The sequence below is a fragment of the Hylobates moloch genome, unplaced genomic scaffold, assembly GCF_009828535.3.
Source record: "Hylobates moloch isolate HMO894 unplaced genomic scaffold, HMol_V3 SCAFFOLD_1, whole genome shotgun sequence".
Lineage (NCBI taxonomy): Eukaryota > Metazoa > Chordata > Mammalia > Primates > Hylobatidae > Hylobates > Hylobates moloch.
The window spans coordinates 64,007,545-64,029,301 of NW_026652276.1; the positions used below are offsets into that span (position 1 = coordinate 64,007,545).

The 21,757-nt window shown below is 38.5% G+C and overlaps 1 protein-coding gene across 8 annotated transcripts in view; it reads right to left on the reverse strand.

Moving 5' to 3' along the window:
- The window catches only part of OSBPL6 (oxysterol binding protein like 6), a 237,049-nt gene that overhangs the window by 21,216 nt on the left and 194,076 nt on the right, over positions 1–21,757 (reverse strand). For 5 of the 8 annotated variants that reach the window (XM_058440763.1, XM_058440769.1, XM_032755284.2 and 2 more), the window contains 3 exons: positions 13,582–13,715; positions 2,154–2,261; positions 356–493 (listed from right to left, as the gene is read on the reverse strand). In XM_058440763.1, coding sequence (XP_058296746.1) covers positions 356–493; positions 2,154–2,261; positions 13,582–13,715 — 380 coding nt within the window. The remainder of the gene's footprint in view (positions 1–355; positions 494–2,153; positions 2,262–13,581; positions 13,716–21,757) is intronic. The other 3 variants (XM_058440778.1, XM_058440774.1, XM_032755283.2) reach the window with 1 other exon arrangement.

The following is a 21,757-nucleotide window of genomic DNA, read 5'->3' on the forward strand; positions in this document are numbered from 1 at the left end:
CTAATTCTCTCATTCTTTCTATATTTATTAGCTAGTCTCCTTCTATAAAGAGCTCTGTCATAAACTCTTTTGTTACCCTGAAATAGGAATCATAGAAGACACTCCAATAAATGTTGATTCTTTCCTTTAATTCATCAAATTTAAATTCTTGATGCTCAGAAACGTTACGTGCTTAGTAATTGGGAACTGATAACAGTTTGCATGCTTTTAGCTTTGCTACAATTTGGGCATTTTACTATGATGTAAACAAAAAAACAAATGAAAGTAACCACCAAAAAGTTCCACAGTTTTATATTCTTTAACTCAAACTCAGTCACAAGATGTCGAGGCCAACAAGTCAAGGAGGCATACATACCTCATTCTCTGATGAACTTGCAGAGAGGAGCACCTCTTGGGCATCAAAGAACTCAGAAACAGACTCTGACATGGAGAGGCGGCTCTCATTGGCTGCTTGCTGTGATAGGGGGAGACTGACATGGATTTGCTCACCAGCCTGCAGAAGACAGAAGCATACAGTGTAATTGCTTTTCTTCCTGTTAGAATATCTATTCCTTCAAATTAGCCAGATTTCTACTCTTTAATACTGTATGTTAAAAAGTGGTGGCTACAAGTAATTTTCACTTGCAATTCAGTAATGATTACTGTATAATTTTTCTTCCAATGTGTCTAAAGACCCCAAAAGGAATAGTTGAAAGGTGTTGGTACTGTGCCTTGATTTTAAATCTTTGGTTGATTGATACTAAGTCAGGTTAAGCTGCTATTAATACCCTGCTTGACTGTAGAGACAACTTCATTCTCTTTTTCTTAGGTCTGTCATATTCTAACGGTACATTAAACATGAAGAAATATTTGTAGAAACTACTAGAGTCATGCTAAGAAAATCTATAAAACTAATTTTTGAGACAGACTATATACGTCACTTTCCAATTTGATCATGAATTTGAACCAATAAAACACATGACTGGAATATTGAACCTTATTTCAAATTATACTTTTATTCAATAAGTGATAAATAGTTTTCAAGGAAGCTATTTAAGTTTCAATAAAAAATGTAAAAGAAATATATATATATATATTCTAGTACACATTTCAGGTTGAAAAGAAGATTCCAACCGAGATTATCAAATTATTTTTGAATGACAAATTTTAGAAATACTTCTAGATTCTGGGCAGTTGAGTGAATATAAGTATTATCAGAGAACACAGGGCCCATGGAGGCGAATGGATTTAGGGTGGAAAACTTAAGTCAAAGACAAGTTGTCCTGGGATAATGTTTCCTAAGAGGTTAGAACCCTTGTACCTATAGATTTCTAGTAAAATGTATGTTTTTGGTACAAATATGACCTTAGTATCAGTTAAACCTCTCATCTTGTTACATATATCACCACTGTATATAAAGCTCTAACATTACTGTTAAAAAGTGTAAGTTCTCATGCTATAAAGTAATAATTTTATGGAGAGTCATGAACAGAATTATACACTTAAGTTTAGCCCATATACTGAATGTTCCCCTATTCTCTTAACATTTCTTCAATCTGAAAAATGGAATAATAATACCACCTAACACAGAGCGTTGTTGAGAGTATCAAATGAGATAACACATGCAAAGTCATTAACACAATACCTAGCACATAGTAAGCATTCACTTGACACATGTCAGCTATTAATTAGCAGCAGCAGCAGCAGTAGCTGTAGCAGCACCATTAGTATTATCTTAACAAGGTCAGGTGACTTCTGTCCTTAGGGCTTTCAAAACAAACCTTAAGAACACTTTTACTTGGCAACTTCTCAGCTAAATTTTTTTTTTTTTTTTTTGCAACATTTCACTGGCCATTTGATGCTAATGAACACTTCTAATGACGAATGAGACAGACACTGAAAATTAACAAGCTGGAGTAGATATATAAATCAAATATTCAGTGGCATCAGGTGAACATAGGAATAAATAAAAATAGACACTGATCACCAGGTATAAATGATGTCAAGCTCTTATATATCCTTTACTTCAAAGAACATTGAACTGTCAGTGACACAAATATTTATGGAGGGAACCTTATTAACAGTGAAAGAACTGGATATAAATAAACAAAAATATGCAGTAAATTTAGATGCTAAAAAATAGGTACTCTGCATCTATTTAAAATGAGTCTTACCTCATCAGGGCTAGGAATAATATTTACACTGACAACCTGATCACAAATAATAGACTCTGAATGTATTCTGTTCAATCGACTCCTTAGTTCAGCATTCTGGTTGAGTGCCTTAAAATAACAAAAACCACACATGTAATTTAAAATTAATAAGCAAGCATAAAACAGAACAAGTACACAGGTACAAGTTAGACAATAATGTCTGTGATGTTCTTAGCTCTAACTTTTGAAGCCACCATGAGCCAGACCCTACCAGCAAGGAGTAAATAAATGGCTCAAAATTAAGGTATTCATTTTTTATAAAATAAGATTGCTACTTTGCAGGTTGGTGGGCTGAAAGAGTTAATAGATTTCATAAAAGTGATTCATGAAATTTTCTTTCCTTTAGAGTGAGGCCCATTACACTCGAGCCCAGTCTACCACCACATATATATTACTTTTTGCAGCCTGTGATGAAAACTATTGTTTTCATTGAAAATTCTTTCACGTTTTTGTTCTAGTTTCTAAAGTTTGGGAGTTGTTTCAAAGCTGGGTAGTTATCTTAAAAATTAGTTAGAAATGGAATGAACTGGCTTTACTTTATAGAATTATATTTTAGTCTGTTTAAAGAAAACATCTGTATTTTCATTTTCCAGGAGCACATAATTAATACATATGACAATGCTGCAGAACTAACTTAAGTGCAAACAAAAAGGTGTCTTCACTGAACAGTGTAGACACTGACAACAATAACAAAGAACATAGCACTGAAAGTACACCAGCTCTAAGTTCTCTACATGACACTACCTCCAACATGCTTTAAGTTAGCATCAGTAAAACACTACTTGCTATAACACGGTTTAGTATGTGGAGCAACTGCATTTATTACAAGAAGAGAACAGCTTTACATAAGCATGGCATCCCTACAAGGACCCTGTTGACAAAGGTACAGTGAATCCTCTGGGAATGAACATCCCATTGATACACAGAAACATGTTCCATTTATAGACTACAGATGTAGCTAATTGGAATTATCAAGCCTCAAGTTAAAGACCTGTGAGAAGACAAGGCCCAGAGAAAAGACAGCCTACTTTTCCTTCCCATTAAGATCAGTGATTAGAAGATGTAATGATATAAATGTCAGTGCCTAGTGAAGAGGGCATCTGCTTCAGGGAATGGGCATTCTGCTTCATTCAGAGCCAATGAATACAGTAAATCAATACATAAACAAATATAATCTCATAATTACAACTCTGTACCTATTAAAACACCCAGGGTAAATACAAAGTAGCTAAACTCTTCATTGCTTACTCCTTGAGCATGGAGCACAGAGCAGCCTCTTCTCTCCTGTCTCCATCCTGGTCCCCATATCTTCCCTTCCCTCAACCCAGTTTTTGCTTTTTGAGGACAGAACTATCACTTGCAGCCTTTGGATTTTGTTTGAAGCTGTTAGAACCAGTTTGTAAAATATGTCAAATCATATACTTGATCTGGAGGGCTGTCACATTGATGGATTAAAGGTGGATACAGATTCTACAGTCATTACATTTGGAGATAGGAGGAAATATGTCTCTGACTATCTGAGAAAACAGGAATGTTTTATGGGGAAAAAGGTGATAACATTCTTAGCAGATAAACCATGTGCCTCAAAGGAAGACTCCTGGTATCTTTTCATCCCGAAAAAGTGCTCAGGATCATTTTTCTTGGAGCAAAATCTCAAACACTTAGAATTAGAAAAAAGACCCAACAACGACACTGCATTACTCTTATCTATTGTGAGTACCAAAGGCCTTTCTCCTGTAAGTTAGGACCACAAAAGATGCTGATTTCTTCTTTGTTGCTTCTCTGCCTACAAGTAAATACATAGTTGCCTTAGTTACTGAAATATTTGGAACCAGATATGCTTTGGTGTCATATAAGTGGGAGGCCTCATGGTAAGCTATTTTGATAGTTTTAATTGCAGAATCACAGTTTTATTGTTGTTGTTTGTTTTGAGACAGAGTCTTGCTCTGTCACCCAGGCTGGAGTGCAGTGGTGTGATCTCAGCTCACTGCAACCTCGGCCCTGGGTTCAAGTGATTCTCATGCCTCAGCCTCCTAAGTAGCTGGGATTACAGGTATGCACCACCACATCTGGCTAATTTTTGTATTTTTAGTAGAGATGAAGTTTTGCCATGTTCGCCAGGCTGGTCTCAAACTCCTGACCTCAAGTGATCGTCTGGCCTCAGCCTCCCAAAGTGCTGGGATTACAGGCAGGAGCTACCCTGCCCAGCCCAGAATCACAGTCTTGACCTGAGGGTTTTATACAAATCTCAAATAATAGTTCCTCCAAAGTAGCTACACCTTCTGTTGCCACTGTAAGAGTGTTAACAAAACAACCCCACAAAAACTCAAGGGCAAGGATAAGTAGTGGTTTTCTTCAGGGTGGGAATGTTAAAGATAGGTTTGCCATTTATAAGAAAAGCTTGCTCTGGATATTTAAAAAAATTAAATTCTTATTTAAGCTCTCATCTTATCCCATGTTCATTACATGTGATCACGCCTATAGGTATGTGTGATGGGCACACAAGATAACATGTAGCCATTAATATCAATAAGAAATGAACTCAGAGGTTTTTAATTTAAATATAATTTATTCTTTTTCTTAGATGTGATGTGAAAAATAAAAATTCTGGCCTGGGAGTCAGAAGATCAGGTTCTCTTGATCTCAGGGCTAAGTAGTCTTCACCAAGTTACTTAACCTTTCTGGGGTTGTATTAAATAAACATACAAATTTGATTGAAACGCTAAGTCAGAATCCTGCACAGTGCTTCTTGGTTATCATGTTGAAGATCAACTAGTATCTAGAATAGTGCAAAAATAATTCTGGGTTTGGGGATTTTCTGATGCTTAGATTATGGTTCATAGGAATTTCTATACTTTATGGGGCAAATCATCAGTATTTGGCCCTCTGATAAGAGCATAATCAAGGTATTTTTACATTCTATGCAAAGTTGACTTTGGCATTCATTGGGATGGTCTGGAGAGAGTTTTATCACCTATGTCCTTACTTAATTCTCTTATTGTTGAAACCCTGTTCTCTCTTCCATTGATGGCAAAAAGAGTAGCATGGGAGCAAAAGAGAGAAATCTTAGTTAAAGTATTTCTTATTAAGATGAAGGCTGGGTGTGGTGGCTCATGTCTGTAACCTCAGCACTTTGGGAGACCAAGGCAGATGGATCACTTGAGGTCAGGAGTTCGAGACCAGCCTGGCCAACATAGTGAAACCCCAACTCTACTAATAATACAAAAATTAGCTGGGTCAAGTGGCACATGCCTATAGTCCCAGCTACTCAGGAGGCTGAAGTAGGAGAATCACTTTAACTCTTGAGGTGGAGGCTGCATTGAGCCAAGATTGTGTCCCTGCACTTCAGCCTGGGCAAAACTGAGAGACTGTGTCTCAAAAAAAAAAAAGTATTTTTTTATTAAGATGAAGAAAAATAGAAGTATTTTTATTTGTTTTTTTCCATTTAATTTTTTAATGTAAATTTTTTTCAAACTTCAAAACTATTTTTTTTAATGATGGCAAATACTCAAAGCCAAAGATCTGCTGTGGTTTACCACTATTGGTAAAGAATTACACTTTCCTGCCAAAATATTAACATTGTGCCAAAAGAAAACAGTTTGGTTCCATTTTAAGTACATAATGATACATTTTGCTAGTTCTTATTCTAATCACTTTTAGAATTGAGACAAAAGTAGAAGACTCATCTCTGCTGCTATGATTTCAAGCCAGATGTTAAGCATGTTGAGTTCAAAGCTAAAAGTTTAAAAGACATCATTTTATTAATAATATCTATGCAGTGGTAGAAAAGAGTTGCTGTTACATAGCACAGGAAGCATGGAAATCAAGACTGTTCCCACTCTGGCAACCCCAGTGGTGAAAAGTGTAGGTCGGCAACTGAGCATGCAACAGCCCCTTTCTGGGCATCCTCCTCCTTTTGCCTTGATCGTACAGGCTGTTTTTGAAGTTTGCTACAACCAAGTGCCATGAGCTTTCTGGTGTAGTGCTCTCAGGTAGCGCTTAGGTCTACGTTTATTATTTCCTGCCCTAAAAATTATTTTTACCTAATAATACCATGTTTCTATAATAATACCATGGAAACTTTGGGACAAGTATTGTCAGGGAAATGATGCTCTTCATGACAACAGAAAAGGGCCTAGAAGATGGCAGAAATAAAGTAGGGAATATACCCAAGAGGAGTGAGCAGTGGCATAAGCAAGGAAAAACGAGGCAGAGGACCAGCCCCTGGCGCCAGCCAGTGAGCAAGAAGAGCTATGGAGACTTGTCAGCAATAACATCGCTGTTAGTGGCATACAGGACCAAAGGCCTAACAGGGAGGAAGCACCTTGAAGTCAGGAACTGGGCACAGATTCTTCATGCAGCAGGTTTGATGCATATTCTCACCACTTGCTTTACTGAGCTCGGACTGCACTAAAAACTACAATGCATGCTCATTTCCCCACACCTCATGTCCCTTATGCACATTTCAAGTCTAATATATCCAAGAAGCACACAATTCCTTTCCAATGTATAAAAGAAGTTACCGTCTTAAAGATTTGAGCCAGAATCAATTACCTAAATTGCCACCTCCTTAGCTACTAACTACCATTCATCAACCCTGGCAGGTAATTCCTAGGTGAAGATTTATCTTAGGCTGGGTGAGACTCTGGCATAAACATTTTACTAAATGGAACTGTGGGTTCTGGGAGAAAAACATAGAAGCCTAACGGCTGGAGAAGGATATGAAACATATGGCAAGATGAAATCATCATAAATTTAAACCCTTTAGATAAAAATAAAACTGGTTCAAAAGGAATGAGAAAATGAGCATAGAAACTGTCAAAGCTAGAGCTGTCAAAAACCAAATCCTGGGTCTCTCTTAAAAATCACTTGTTTTTTCAGTTACAAAAATACCATTATAGTATATTTGGAAAATGCAAAATATAGACAAATTTTTAAAAAATGCATCTTACTATCCGACTGTTGGTAGCTTGGCCCATTTCTTTCTAGATTTTTTTCCTCTGTATTTTTTAATATTGTTTAATGGGTGCACAGTTTACGTACTGTATCTGCCCCTTATTCTTTGCACGTAAGCAGTTATTTTGTTTCAAACTCTTCACACACATAATTTTAATAGTTGCATTAGCAAGTATTTCCTACTATTGGACACTTATGCTGTTACTGATTTTTACTAGTATAAATAATACTGTCATGAATATGTGCATGATTGTTTTCTAAATTTCAGCATTAATAGACATATCAGCCATGGACCTATAGGGTAAAAGGGTAAAAACATTTTAAGGCTTTTAATAAATATTGCCAAATTATGTTCAAAATGACAACAATTTAAAGTTTAAAGAAGATATGAAGGATTCTATAAAGAGTATCTTCACAGACAACAAATTTGGCCAAGCCTCAGGGAACTATGAAATTCAGGAATAAACAAAAACACTTGCAACTTTTATTTCATCACAGAATAATTATTTGGGTATGTGAAATGTTGTGGACAGAGAGGATGACAGATATGACTGGGATTTTAAATGATGCTACTATATAGTATGTTAAGCAATTTTTTTGCTTCAATTCTCATATTTACATTTCGCTGATTCTAAGATGCACATTTCCCCCTACATTCACCGCCTCTGAAGCACTGTGTCAGTTCAATTGACAGTAGTGGTTTTTTTTTCCTTTTCTCAGTAATGCACAAAATGATGATGGATGTAACAACTGATGGCATCTTGATTTAATAAAATACAGTGATTCTAGCTGGAATAGATGGGTCATATTCCGTTATTCACATTTATATGAGCCCAACTCTCACTGCATTTAACACAAGCTGTGCACAATTTCTGGGGCCAGGAATCAAACTAGTAACAGTGATAAAATGTAATGTATTGAAGATAGGCTCAAGAGGAGTTGGATTTTTATTATTACGGTAATCTGGGGTGCTGAGGTTGCCTTAGTTTTATTACAGACTATTTCATTTTGTTTTTCAGGGTACTGCATTAAACAAGACATAAGCTGGGTGCAGTGGTTCATGCCTATAATCCCAGCACTGTGGGAGTCCGAGGTGGGAGGATCACTTGAGGCCAGGAGTTTGAGACCAGCCTGGGCAACATGGTGAAATCCCATCTCTACTAAAAATACAAAAAATTAGCCGGGCGTGGTGGTGCATGCCTGTAACACCAGCTAGTTGGGAAGCTGCGGCAGAAGAATCACTTGCACCCAGGAGGCGGAGGTTGCAGTGAGCTGAGACTGCATCATTGCACTCCAAACAGGGCAACAGAGCAAGACTCTGCCTCCAAAAAACAAACAAACAAACAAAGATATGAAATTATAGCTGGTGTGAAACAAAGTCATTTATAAGGGACAGATGCCACATAAAATGTCCTGTCTACAGGCTTGGGTCCAACATCTAGGCTCCCTCTCAAGCGTGAAAGTTTAAGTTTCATGAGGGTTAAATAATAGAATTATATATGTTTTTGTGTACATATAGATCAGGAAGTAATAATACTTTATTTTTATTTTTTTTGAGACAGAGTCTCGCTCTGTCGCCCAGCTGGAGTGCAATGGTGCAATCTTGGCTCACTGCACCCTCTGCCTCCCAGGTTCAAGCAATTCTCCTGCCTCAGCCTCCCAAGTAGCTGGGATTACAGGCACCTGCCACCACACCCAGCTAATTTTTTGTACTTTTAGTAGAGACAGAGTTTCACCATGTTGGCCAGGCTGGTTGAAGTAATATTACTTTAGAAGAGCAATTCCTTAGACCGTCCAGCCTTGCAAATTTTTGTTTGCTCAAGGCAGGTAACAATTTATGCTGAGCATGTTATAAAAATGCTAGTTTCAAGTATTTTATCTGCTATGTGTCTTTGAAAAAGATGATAAAATTTGCTGAGTCTGATATACTTAAAGCCTTGTTGAAATGCAGCACTTTAATCATTAGACATACATCAAATAGGACTTATGTCAAATAAAACATAGGCTTTAAAAGTTTTAGACTGCTTAAATAAGTTTGTTTGCTTTCGAGACAGGATCTTGCTCTGTTGCCCAGCCTGGAGTGCAGTGGTGGTATCATGGCTCACTGTAATCTTGAAATCCTGGGTGCAAGGAATTCTCCTGCCTCCACCTCCCGAAGAATTGGGATTATAGGCATAAGCCACTGTGCTTGGCCTAAAGATGTTATTGAAATTCAGTCTTTCTCCCTCCTCCCCTCTCTGGGGGACACCTGGCTTTTTTTCTGGACCCCAGAAAAATATCTGGGAGTTTAACTCATGACATTTAATATGGACCAAACATGTCTTTAGGCTACCTAAAATGACGCTATAATGTGAAGTTATACTAATTCAAAAACATACTCAGAACATGGAGAACAATGGTCTCAATGTACTCAGGCTAATTAGTGCTTGGTCAATCTTAAGCACTGCCATTAAAAGAGGGACAGCGAGGACAGAGTTGGCCAACCACGAGGGCTGATCAGTTGCTTTCCGCCGTCACTATTTCCTTATCTGCTGGCCCCTTTTTCTCAAGATATAAACATGCTGAGACTCCCAAATTCCAGGGCTGATTGTCAGTTCATATATTAGTTGCTACTAAATTGGATTCTGTTAACCTTTTTCTTCCTGAGACTATTGAAACTCCCCTTGGTCTCAGTGGTCATCGCTTCTAAATCCTCTGGCTGCTTCCCCTGAGTCTCCATCAAAGGCTTCTCTTTCTTGGCCTGTCTTTTATTTTCTTTTATTTTTTGAGACGGAGTCTTGCTCTGTTGCCCAGGCTGGAGTGATCTCGGCTCACTGCAACCTCTGCCTCCTGGGTTCAAGCAATTCTCCTGCCTCAGCCTTCCAAGTAGCTGGGACTACAGGCATGTGCCGTCAAGCCTGGCTAATTTTTGTATTTTGTAGAGATGGGGTTTTGCCATGTTGGCCAGGCTGGTCTCAAACTCCTGACATCAGGTGATCCACCAGCCTTGGCCTCCTAAAGTGCTGGGATTAAGGTGTGAACCACTGCGCCTGGCCACTTGGCCTTTTTTTTTTTTTTTTTTTTTTTTTTTTTGAGACGGAGTTTCACTCTCGTTGCTCAGGCTGGAGTGCAATGGTGCGATCTCAGCTCATTGCAACCTCCGCCTCCTGGGTTCAAGTGATTCTCCTGCCTCAGCCTCCCAAACAGCTGGGATTACAGGCGCCCGCCACCACGCCTGGCTAATTTTTGTATTTTCAGTAGAGATAGGGTTTCGCCTGTTGGCCAGGCTGGTCTCGAACTCCTGACCTCGTGATCCACCCACCTCGGCCTCCCAAAGTGCTGGGATTACAGGCGTGAGCCACCATGCCCGGCCGTCCTGTCATTTAAATATTAATGTTCTCTATAGCAGCAGGAGCACCACTGACCCTTTTATTCTGACTGCAATGCAATTCGTCAACATCTGTAACTGCCCTGATATACAGGGGCATCCATCTTCCTCTCTAGCCTAGACCTGTCTTCTGAGCTCTAGACATAAATATTGAATTGCCTGTTAAATGCCCCACAGACACCTCAATCTCCACAGAAATCCATCATCAAATACCTAAGGCAAACCAGCTCCTCTTGTAGTCCTACCTTGGGGACAACAACTTTCACATACGCAGTTATCCAAGTAAAAACCCTGGACTGTCTTGACTCTGTGTCCTTGTCCCTCTCTAACATCCCGCTGATCTCCAAGCCACGCTGATTCTCCCTCCTGGGTGTCTTTGAAATGTATTCCCTCCTTCTACCAATGCTGGCATGGCACTTCCTCAGTTTAGAAATATTATCTCAAATGTACAAGCTATTCTCAAATTATCTCAAATACCATAAGAATCTGTCCAACTAGTCTTGCCTCCCAATTCCACCTACCCTCCATACTGTACCAGAGTAATCTTTCTAATATGCAGAAATATGCTGTGATAGTTCTAATTTCTGGCATTATCATTTACCAGTTAAAATTGTTAACTGATAAGATAAATCCAAAACCCTTTGTGGAGTCCCTGATTAGCTGGTTCTTGCCTACTTAATCAGCTACTCTTATTCTTCATACTTCTTCCATACTTCACACTACTCATACTTCTTCCACTATGAACTACCTGCCATTCTCCAGACACCTCTCCAACGGCCTAACCATGAATAACAATTTGTTAGAAAGGAAAGAACTGTCAGTAAACTTAAATACCTTAAGCAAAGGCTGCTGTGGTTTCCAAAAGGGAGTCCACACTTAGAGGTGATGGGAATAGATGGCCAGTGGGGGTGCGACTACCCTGAGGGGAGGGCATGAACACACATGGGAATGTGAACATCACCAAAATGCTGGGATGACACACAACTGCAAGCACTGAATTATCTATTGGATAGGCTGTAACAGTCTATTTGAAACTTAATAGTTCCAAATTATTTTCACATCTTTTAAGGCTAAAATTGAGATTTTTTTGTTAAAAAAAAAAATAATCCAACAAAAATTTATTGAGGCTCTAACTTTAGATGCAAATATGTTTTGACAAGACAGGGAAATATTTTAACCCCAAGGAAGCACAGTTGATCAAATTTTGCTTTATTTTACTTTCATCATGTTAGCATCAGACCCTTCCTTGTGAGTGGCTGCTGTCTACTCAGGCCAGGTTCAAGGTCTGATTCCTCCAAGAAGCCTGATCTGTGGCTCTGCTCTCAGCTCAGGGAACTCCCATTCCTCTGAGCAACCAGAGCCCTGGAAGTCTGCACAACCATGTACTGCTCTGAATGTACTACGGCGTGCTCCATTTCACTGTTTCCTGCTCATCTCATGAATCAGATCATGAGCTTGCTGGGAACATGGCCAGGGCTACTTCTACATTGGTGTTCTGTACCTTGCATAATACCTAGCATATAGTCACCTCAATGGAATACAATGAATAAGGGAATGAACAAATGAATAACTGTTGTAAAATTTCTCTTCATAATTATTTCTAATCTCACCTGAAGCCCGACCCGAGATCTCTATCTACCACTCTCTGTTTCACCTGCAAGCAAATAAAAGCAAGCAAGCAGGCAAGCAAGAAACAAATGCATTTTCTTGTTTTTCTTAGTAAAGCTTGACTTCTAACTCTAAGCCTCCATCATTAAATACATCTGAAGGAACCATCGCAATATTTAGGGGGACAAGAATGTATTTTATATGTTTACAAGATGACATTTGAATGTTTACTTAACAATTATTTTGATCTTTCTGATTCACGATACTTTCAGAATAATGATTTGGAAGACCAATTAACGTCAACTGGGTGTTCGACCGATCCATGACATGAGAAGGGTCCAAGGAAAGCCATTAAAATGTTCTTCTAAATAAAGCCCTCTGCAGACTGGCAGAATCATAGCAGATTTTCACACTCATGCTCCTGAGATCCCTGGCTTTGTACTGGAAGCAGCATATGCCCCTCAGCTGACAGTGTTTTATGGATAATGCGGGAAGTGTGGCCCAGATAACAACATCCATGACATGAAACTTAACACTGAAAATACGCCGACAGTTCAGGGACATAAAACATGGTGACACAGTGTAAGTCTACTTTTTAGGGACCGAGGGAAACTGTTTAAGCAGGATCTGCTCCACATGGAGAACCACTTACCCAGGATTTGCTTGCTCCTTCACTCTGATCCAAGGCACCAGGAAGTGAATAATATTTTATATAAACACCGAGTTCTCACAAAATCACATAACGACATCGAATTCTTAAAGAAGTTAAAGTCAGTGCATTTATAGACTAAAGAAAATACTTCTAAGGAACTACTCAGTTGAAAAAAGCATAAGCACAGCTCTAAAGGATTTTTATCAGAAATTTCAACTTTGATATAGATACACAGGGATTTGATTAGTATTAATAAGATCAACTCTATAATATATATTGAAATATAAAAGTCTAGTTCAGGGAGCATAACTTAGGAAGAAAACCTCAAGAGTGCAAATTAGAAAAGAAAAAAATGGGTGACAGTAATCAATTTTCAACAGATTAAGATGTAAGTGGGAAAAATATTAAGTGTAGAAGATCTAGCACATTTTAAAAAAATATTTACTATTGGACTGAATATCTCCTGGAACACATTTCAGATGTATAGGCCAAATAAATGCATAATTCTTTTTTTAAAATCAGGGGCTACCTTATAAATGACCTTAGAGAAGCATTAAGTGTTCAATTGGCCAAAATTACCATTACATGCTTACAAGCAAGTTTGGTTTATTTTCACTCTTACCTTGACATTTTGGGGAAGAAAAGTAGTAAAATCTAATACTGACACTGCAGTCTTTTGGGGGAAATTCTGCAAACTGTACTATCCCCATGACTAGCCACCTCCCTGCCAGCCCCCTATCTTTTGATCTTTCGTCTTACAGGGTTGGGAGTGTGTCATGTACATGCAAACACACACTCTTGCCTACCTGAGACAGTGACTGTCGGAGCCGTGCCATCTGCATGTTATGGCCTTTACTGTGATCCTGCTCGGAAACCATCTGCTTCAGCTTCTCCTTCTCTATAGCTATGCTATTAAACGCAGACTTCAAAAGAGAATGCACTGGGTGGGGAGCAAAGTGAGAAAACACTGTCAGATATGTGCAGAAAGAATACACAACATTATAAATTTCTCCAGACTTTCACTCACAAATAGGCATTTTTTGGAAAGGCTATGTAATGGTCTAATTAAAAATCAGCCTTCAAAAGGAATCTTTATCAGAATATCTATACTCCACACAAATATTCCAATGGCAATTGATCAGAGTGAAAAATTTGTTTTTTATACCAAACAGGCCAACAAAAATTTGGAAGTAGCATGTAAAATATCAAGATCAATGCGAAGTATCAATATTTAGAAATTAATTTATAATCCCTAGAAAGAATAGGGAACAAGTTTACTTGCCATATTTGATTATCATATTTGAGCAGTTCTGTGTAGCATCAAGTCTCACATAAATAATTTAGAACTATCCAAAAATATTCTCCAAAAGCATGCACCCAAAAAGAGCATTTTATGCATTCTGCCAGCATAAAACAGGTGGCTGATCAAGAAGTTTTGACTGGTTCTCTTGGAGGTAGGAAATGATATGCCCTTAAGAACAGCACTTGCGTTACTTTCTCAGACAGGAATATCTTGTTGTTAAAGTGCTTTGATTTAAAAGCAACAATAAAAACGACACCCCCTCCCCATTTCCTACATACCTAACAAATTAGCATTGGTAAAATCTGAGGCAGTCTTCAATCGTGAACTACATACAGAAAGGGTGACTTTCCAACATCTATTTTTATAATAACAGAGTTTCTACAATATGCAAAGTATTCTAAAATAGGTATTTCCTTATTTGAGAAAGGTATTTATAAAAGTGGAAATTTTTAGCGTAAAATAGAGTGGCTGAATTACAGGGGGAAAATGGCAGGATCACAAGGGATTCACGAGCTATTGATTTATGTGCTACATTCTGTCATCATCAATTTAAAAGTAATAACTTGATAGCTGGATTACATGAATCCTGCTGGTAGCTGTAAAAGCAAGCTCTTCATCCATTTTAAAATAATGCTTCCAAAAAAGTTCATGCAATAGTCATGGAAAAGTTCTTTTGTTTCTTTGCCTAGCATAGATAATTTGTGTGTCTGTTGAAAATATGTAGTTTCAATGGAGGCTTAAAAATTTTTTTTATTGGCCGGGCGCGGTGGCTCACGCTTGTAATCCCAGCACTTTGGGAGGCCGAGGCGGGCGGATCACGAGGTCAGGAGATCGAGACCACGGTGAAACCCCGTCTCTACTAAAAATACAAAAAATTAGCCGGGCGTGGTGGCGGGCCCCTGTAGTCCCAGCTACTCGGAGAGGCTGAGGCAGGAGAATGGCGTGAACCCGGGAGGCGGAGCTTGCAGTGAGCCGAGATTGCGCCACTGCACTCCAGCCTGGGCGACAGAGCGAGACTCCGTCTCAAAAAAAAAAAAAAAAAATTTTTTTTATTGTGTATATATTTAAGGTATATAGTATGATGTTATAAGATACATATAAGTAGTAAAATGGTTAGCTTTAAAAAATTTATTGTGTATGTATTTAATGTATACAACATGATGTCATAAGATACATATATGTAATAAAATGGTTACTGTGGTGGAACAAATTAACATATCCATCATCTTACCCATTCCCACCCCCCACCCTCCCCACTGTGGCAAGAACAGCTATAATCTACTAATTTAGCAAAAGTCCTGCATATAACACACTATTATTAACTATAATCTTCACAATGTAGATTAGATCTTTCTACTTGTTCATCCTACACCTTTGCTACTTTGTATCCTTTGACCTACATCTCCCCTCCACTGCCACCCTGGTAGCCACTGTTTTATTCTCTCTATATATATACTTGACTTAAAAAAAACAAAAAGGTTCCATATATAAGTGAGATCATGTAATATTATTTTCTGGGTCTGGCTTCTTTTTTTTTTTTTTTTGAGACAGAGTCTCACTTTGTCACCCAGGATGGAGTGCAGCGGCACAAGACACTCATTACAACTTCCACCTCCTGTGTTCAAGAAATTCTCGTGCATCAGCCTCTTAAGCAGCTGGGATTACAGGCATGCACCACTACGCCCGGCTAATTTTTGTAATTTTAGTAGAGACGGGATTTGCCATGTTGGCCAGACTGCTCTCAAACTCTTGGCCTCAAGCAGTCTGCTCACTGCAGCCTCCCAAAGTGCTGGTATTACAAGTGTGAGCCACTGCGCCTGGCCAAGTCTGGCTTATTTCACTTAGCATAATGTCCTTCAAGCCCATCCATGCTATGGCAATTGGCAGGATTGCTTCCTTTTTGAAGGCTGAATAATACTCCATTGTGTATGTGTATACCACAGTTTCTTTATCCATTTGTCCACTGACAGATACCTGGGTGGTTTCCACTTCTTGGCTATTGTGAATAATGCTGCAACGAACATGTGAGTGCAGATAACTTTACAACAGGGTGATTTCATTTCCTGTAGATATATGCCCAGAAGAGGGACTGCTGTGTCATATGGTAGTTCTATCTTTAATTCTTTTAAGAATCTTTGTACTGTTTTCCAGTGTATATGGCTGCACCAATGTACATTCCCAACAACAGTGTATGAAGGTTTCATTTTCTCCACACCCTTGCCAACATTTGTCTCGTCTTTTTAATAGCTATCCTAACAGGTGTGAGGTTGTGGTGCCTAGTGGTTTTGATTTGCATTTCCCTAATGATTAGTGATGCTGATCACCTTTTTATGTACTTGTTAGTCATTTTTATGTCATCTTTGGAGAAGTATCTACTCAGATCCTTTGCTCATTTTAAAATCAGGTTATATGTTTTCTTTTTAAAAACATTTTTATTTATTTAATTTTTTTATGAGACAAGGTCTCACTCTGTTATCTATTGTGGAGTTCAATGGCCTGATCATAGCTCACTATAACCTCTAACTCCTGGGCTTAAGTGATCCTCCCACATCAGCCTCTCGAGTAGTTAGGACCACAGGCACACATTTTAACATACCTGGCTAATTTTTTTAATTTTATTTTCTGTGGAGATGGAGTCTTACTATGTTGCTCATGCTTGTCTTGAATTCCTGGCCTCAAGTAAAGGTTATATGTTTTCCTCCTATTGAGTTGTATGAGTTCTTTATACATCCTGGATATTAACCCCTTATCTGATACATGGTTTGCAAATATTTTTTCCCATTCTGTAGGTTATCTTTTTCTTTTCTTGATTGTTTTCTTTGCTGTGCAGAAGCTTATTTTTAAACATTTACACAACAAGCTTTTTAGTTTGAAATTTTCCATTTATTTATTTTTGATTTTTTAGCCTGAATTTTTGGTGTTATATCTAAGAAATCCATCACCAAGAACAATGTCAAGGAGCTTTTGCTGTACGTTTTCATCTAGGAGTTTTATAGTTTCAGGTCTTACATTTACGTCTTTTATCTATTTTTAGCTCACTTTTGTGTGTGGTGTAAGATAAGGGTCCAATTTCATTCTTTTGCATATGGAAATCTGGTTTTCTCAGCACCTTTCACTGAACAAACTATCCTTTTCTCATTGTGCCTTTTTGGTGCCTTTGTTGAAAATTAGTTGATCATATATGTTTGGATTTATTTTGGGGCTCTCTTTTCTGTTCCAGTGGTCAGTGTATCTGTTTTTAAGCCAATACCATACTATTTTGATTACTATAGCTTTGTAATATAATTTTAAATCAGGAAGCATGATGTTTTCAACTTTGTTGTTTTACCCCTATGTTGCTCTGGTTATCAAATTCTTTTGTGGTTCCATGTGAATTTTACTTATTTTCATTTTTTAAATTTTTTTATTATAGTTTAAATTCTAGGGTACATGTGCACAACGTGCAGGTTTGGTACATAGGTATACATGTGCCATGTTGCTTTGCTGCACCCATCAACTTATCATTTACATTAGGTATTTCTCCTAATGCTATCGCTCCCCCAGCCCCTCACGCCTGGACAGGCCCCAGCGTGTGATGTTCCCTGCCCTGTGTCCAAGTGTTCTTGTTATTCAATTCCCACCTATGACTGAGAATATGTGGTGTATGGTTTTCTGTCTTTGTGATAGTTTGCTGAGAATGATGGTTTCCAGCTTCATCCATGTCCCTGCAAAGGACATTAACTTATCCTTTTTTATGGCTGCATAGTATTCAATGGTGTATATGTGCCACATTTTCTTAATCCAGTCTATCATTGATGGACATTTGGGTTGGTTCCAAGTCTCTGTTATTGTGAATAGTGCTGCAGTAAACATACCTGTGCATGTGTCTTTATAGTAGCATGATTTATAATCCTTTGGGTATATATGCAGTAATGGGATTGCTAGGTCAAATGGTAATTCTAGTTCTAGATCCTTAAGGAGTCGCCACATGGTTTTTCACAATGGTTGAACTAATTTACACTTCCACCAACAGTGTAAAAGCGTTCCTATTTCTCCACATCCTCTCCAGAACCTGCTGTTTCCTGACTTTTTAATGATGGCCATTTTAACTGGCATGAGATGGTATCTCATTGTAGTTTTGATTCGCATTTCTCTGATCACCAGTGATGATGAGCATTTTTTCACATGTCTGTTGGCTGCATAAATGTCTTCTTTTGAGAAGTGTCTGTTCATATCCTTTGCCCACTTTTTGATGGGATTCTTTGTTTTTTTCTTCTAAATTTGTTTGAGTTCTTTGTAGATTCTGGATACTAGCCCTTTGTCAGATGGGTAGATTGCAAAAATTTTCCCCATTCTGTAGGTTGCCTGTTCATTCTGATGGTAGTTTCTTTCACTGTGCAGAAGCTCTTTAGTTTCATTAGATCCCATTTGTCTATTTTGGCTTTTGTTGCCATTGCTTTTAGTGTTTTAGTCATGAAGTCCTTGCCCATGCCTATGTCCTGAATAGTATTGCTAAGGTTTTCTTCTAGGGTTTTTATGGTTTTAGGTCTAACATTAAGTCTTTAATCCATCTTGAATTAATTTTTGTTTCAGCTTTCTACATATGGCTGGCCAGTTTTCCCAGCACCATTTATTAAATAGGGAATCCTTTCCCCATTTCTTGTCTTTGTCAGGTTTGTTAAAGATCAGATGGTTGTAGATGTGTGGTGTTATTTCTGAGGCCTCTGTTCTGTTCCATTGGTCTATGTATCTGTTTTGGTACCAGTACCATGCTGTTTTGGTTACTGCAGCCTTGTAGTATAGTTTGAAGTCAGGTAGCGTGATGCCTCCAGCTTTGTTCTTTTGGCTTAGGATTGTCTTGGCAATGTAGGCTCTTTTTTGGTTCCATATGAACTTTAAAGTAGTTTTTTCCAATTCTGTGAAGAAAGTCATTGGTAGCTTGATGGGGATGGCATTGAATCTATAAATTACCTTGGGCAGTATGGCCATTTTCACGATATTGATTCTTCCTATCTATGAGCATGGAATGTTCTTCCATTTGTTTGTGTCCTCTTTTATTTCATTGTGCAGTGGTTTGTAGCTCTCCTTGAAGAGGTCCTTCACGTCCCTTGTAAGTTGGATTCCTAGGTATTTTATTCTCTTTGAAGCAATTGTGAATGAGAGTTCACTCATGATTTGGCTCTCTGTTTGTCTGTTAATGGTGTGTAGGAATGCTTGTGATTTTTGCACATTGATTTTGTATCCTGAGACTTTGCTGAAGTTTCTTTTCAGCTTAAGGAGATTTGGGGTGGAGGTGATGGGGTTTTCTAAATATACAATCATGTCATCTGCAAACAGGGACAATTTGACTTCTCTTTTCCTAATTGAATACCCTTTATTTCTTTCTCTTGCCTGGTTGCTGTGGCCAGAACTTCCAACACTATGTTGAATAGGAGTGGTGAGAGAGGGCATCTGTGTCTTGTGCTGGTTTTGAAAGGGAATGCCTCCAGTTTTTGCCCATTCAGTATGATATTGGCTGTGAGTGTGTCATAAATAGATATTATTATTTTGAGATATGTTCCATCAATACGTAGTTTATTGAGAGTTTTTAGCATGAAGGGCTGTTGAATTTTGTGGAAGGCCTTTTCTGCATCTATTGAGATAATCATGTGGTTTTTGTCATTGATTCTGTTTATGTGATGGATTATGTTTATTGATTTGCGTATGTTGAACCAGCCTTGCATCCCAGGGATGAAGCTGACTTGATCATGGTGGATAAGCTTTTTGATGTGCTACTGGATTCGGTTTGCCAGTATTTTGTTGAGGATTTTTGCATTGTTGTTCATCAGGGATATTGGTCTAAAATTCTCTTTTTTTGTTGTCTCTCTGCCAGGCTTTGGTATCAGGATGATGCTGGCCTCATAAAATGAGTTAGGGAGGATTCCCTCTTTTTCTATTGATTGGAATAGTTTTAGAAGGAATGGTACCAGCTCCTCTTTGTACGTCTGGTAGAATTTGGCTATGAATCCATCTGGTCCTGTACTTTTTTTGGTTGGTAGGCTATTAATTATTGCCTCAATTTCAGAGCCTGGTATTGGTCTATTCAGAGATTCAATTTCTTCCTGGTTTGTCTTGGGAGGGTATATGTGTCCAGGAATTTATCAATTTCTTGTAGATTTTCTAGTTTATTTGCATAGAAGTGTTTATAGTATTCTCTGATGGCAGTTTGTATTTCTGTGGGTTGGGTGGTGATATCCCCTTTATCATTTTTTATTGTATCTATTTGATTCTTCTCTCTTTTCTAATTTATTAGTCTTGCTAGTGATCTATCAATTTTGTTGATCTTTTCAAAAAACCAGCTCCTGGATTCATTAATTTTTTGAAGGGTTTTTCTGTGTCTCTATCTCTTTCAGTTCTGCACTGCTCTTAGTTATTTCGTGCCTTCTGCTAGTTTTTGAATTTGTTTGCTCTTGCTTCTCTAGTTCTTTTAATTGTGATGTTAGGGTGTTGGTTTTTGGATCTTCCTGCTTTCTCTTGTGGGCATTTAGTGCTATAAATTTCCCTCTACATACTGCTTCAAATGTGTCCCAGAGATTCTGGTAAGTCGTGTCTTTGTTCTCATTGGTTTCAAAGAACATCTTTATTTCTGCCTTCATTTCGTTAATTACCCAGTAGTCATTCAGAAGCAGGTTGTTCAGTTTCCATGTAGTTGTGTGGTTTTGAGTGAGTTTTTTAATCCTGAGTCCTAATTTGATTGCACTGTGGTCTGAGAGACAGTTTGTTGTGATTTCTGTTCTTTTACAGTTCGAGCTTCTCGGCTGCTTTGTTTACGTACTTGAGCCTCAGCAACGGTGGATGCCGCTCCCCCAGCCAGTCTGCCGCCTGGCAGTTCGATCTCAGACTGCTGTCTTTGCAGTGAGCAAGGCTCCATGGGCATGGGACCCACCAAGCCAGGAACGGGAGAGAATCTCCTTGTCTGCTGGTTGCTAAGACCTTGGGAAAAGTGCAGTATTTGGGCGGGAGTGTCCCGTTTTTCCAGGTACAGTCTGTCATGGCTTCCCTAGGCTAGGAAATGGAAATCCCCTGACCCGTTGTGCTTCCTGGGAGAGGCGACGCCCTGCCCTGCTTCGGCTCGCCCTCCATGGGCTACACCCACTGTCTAACCAGTCCCAATGAGATGAACCAGGTACCTCAGTTGGAAATGCAGAAATCACCCATCTTCTGCATTGATCACACTGGGAGCTGCAGATTGGAGCTGTTCCTATTCTGCCATCTTGGAATGGAGTGCCCATGTGAATTTTATTATTGTTTTTCCTATATCTTGGAAGAGTGCCATTAGCATTTTGATAGGAATTATATTGAATCTATATATTTCTTTAGGTAGTATGAACTTTTTTTAGCTGTTATTTTAGGTTTGGGGGTAATATGTGAAGGTTTGTTACATAGGCAAACATGTGTCACGGGCGTTGATTGTACAGATTATTTCATCGCTCAGGTATTAAGCCCAGTACCCAATAATTATCTTCTCTGCTCCTCTCTCTTCTCCCACCCTCCACCCTCAAATAGGCTCCAGTGTTTGTTGTTCCCTTCTTTGTGTTCATAAGTTGTTATCATTTAGCCCCCACTTGTAGTGAGAATACGTGGAATTTGGTTTTCTGTTCCTGCGTCAGTTTGCTGAGGATAATAACCTCTAGCTCCATCCATGTTCCTGCAAAACACAT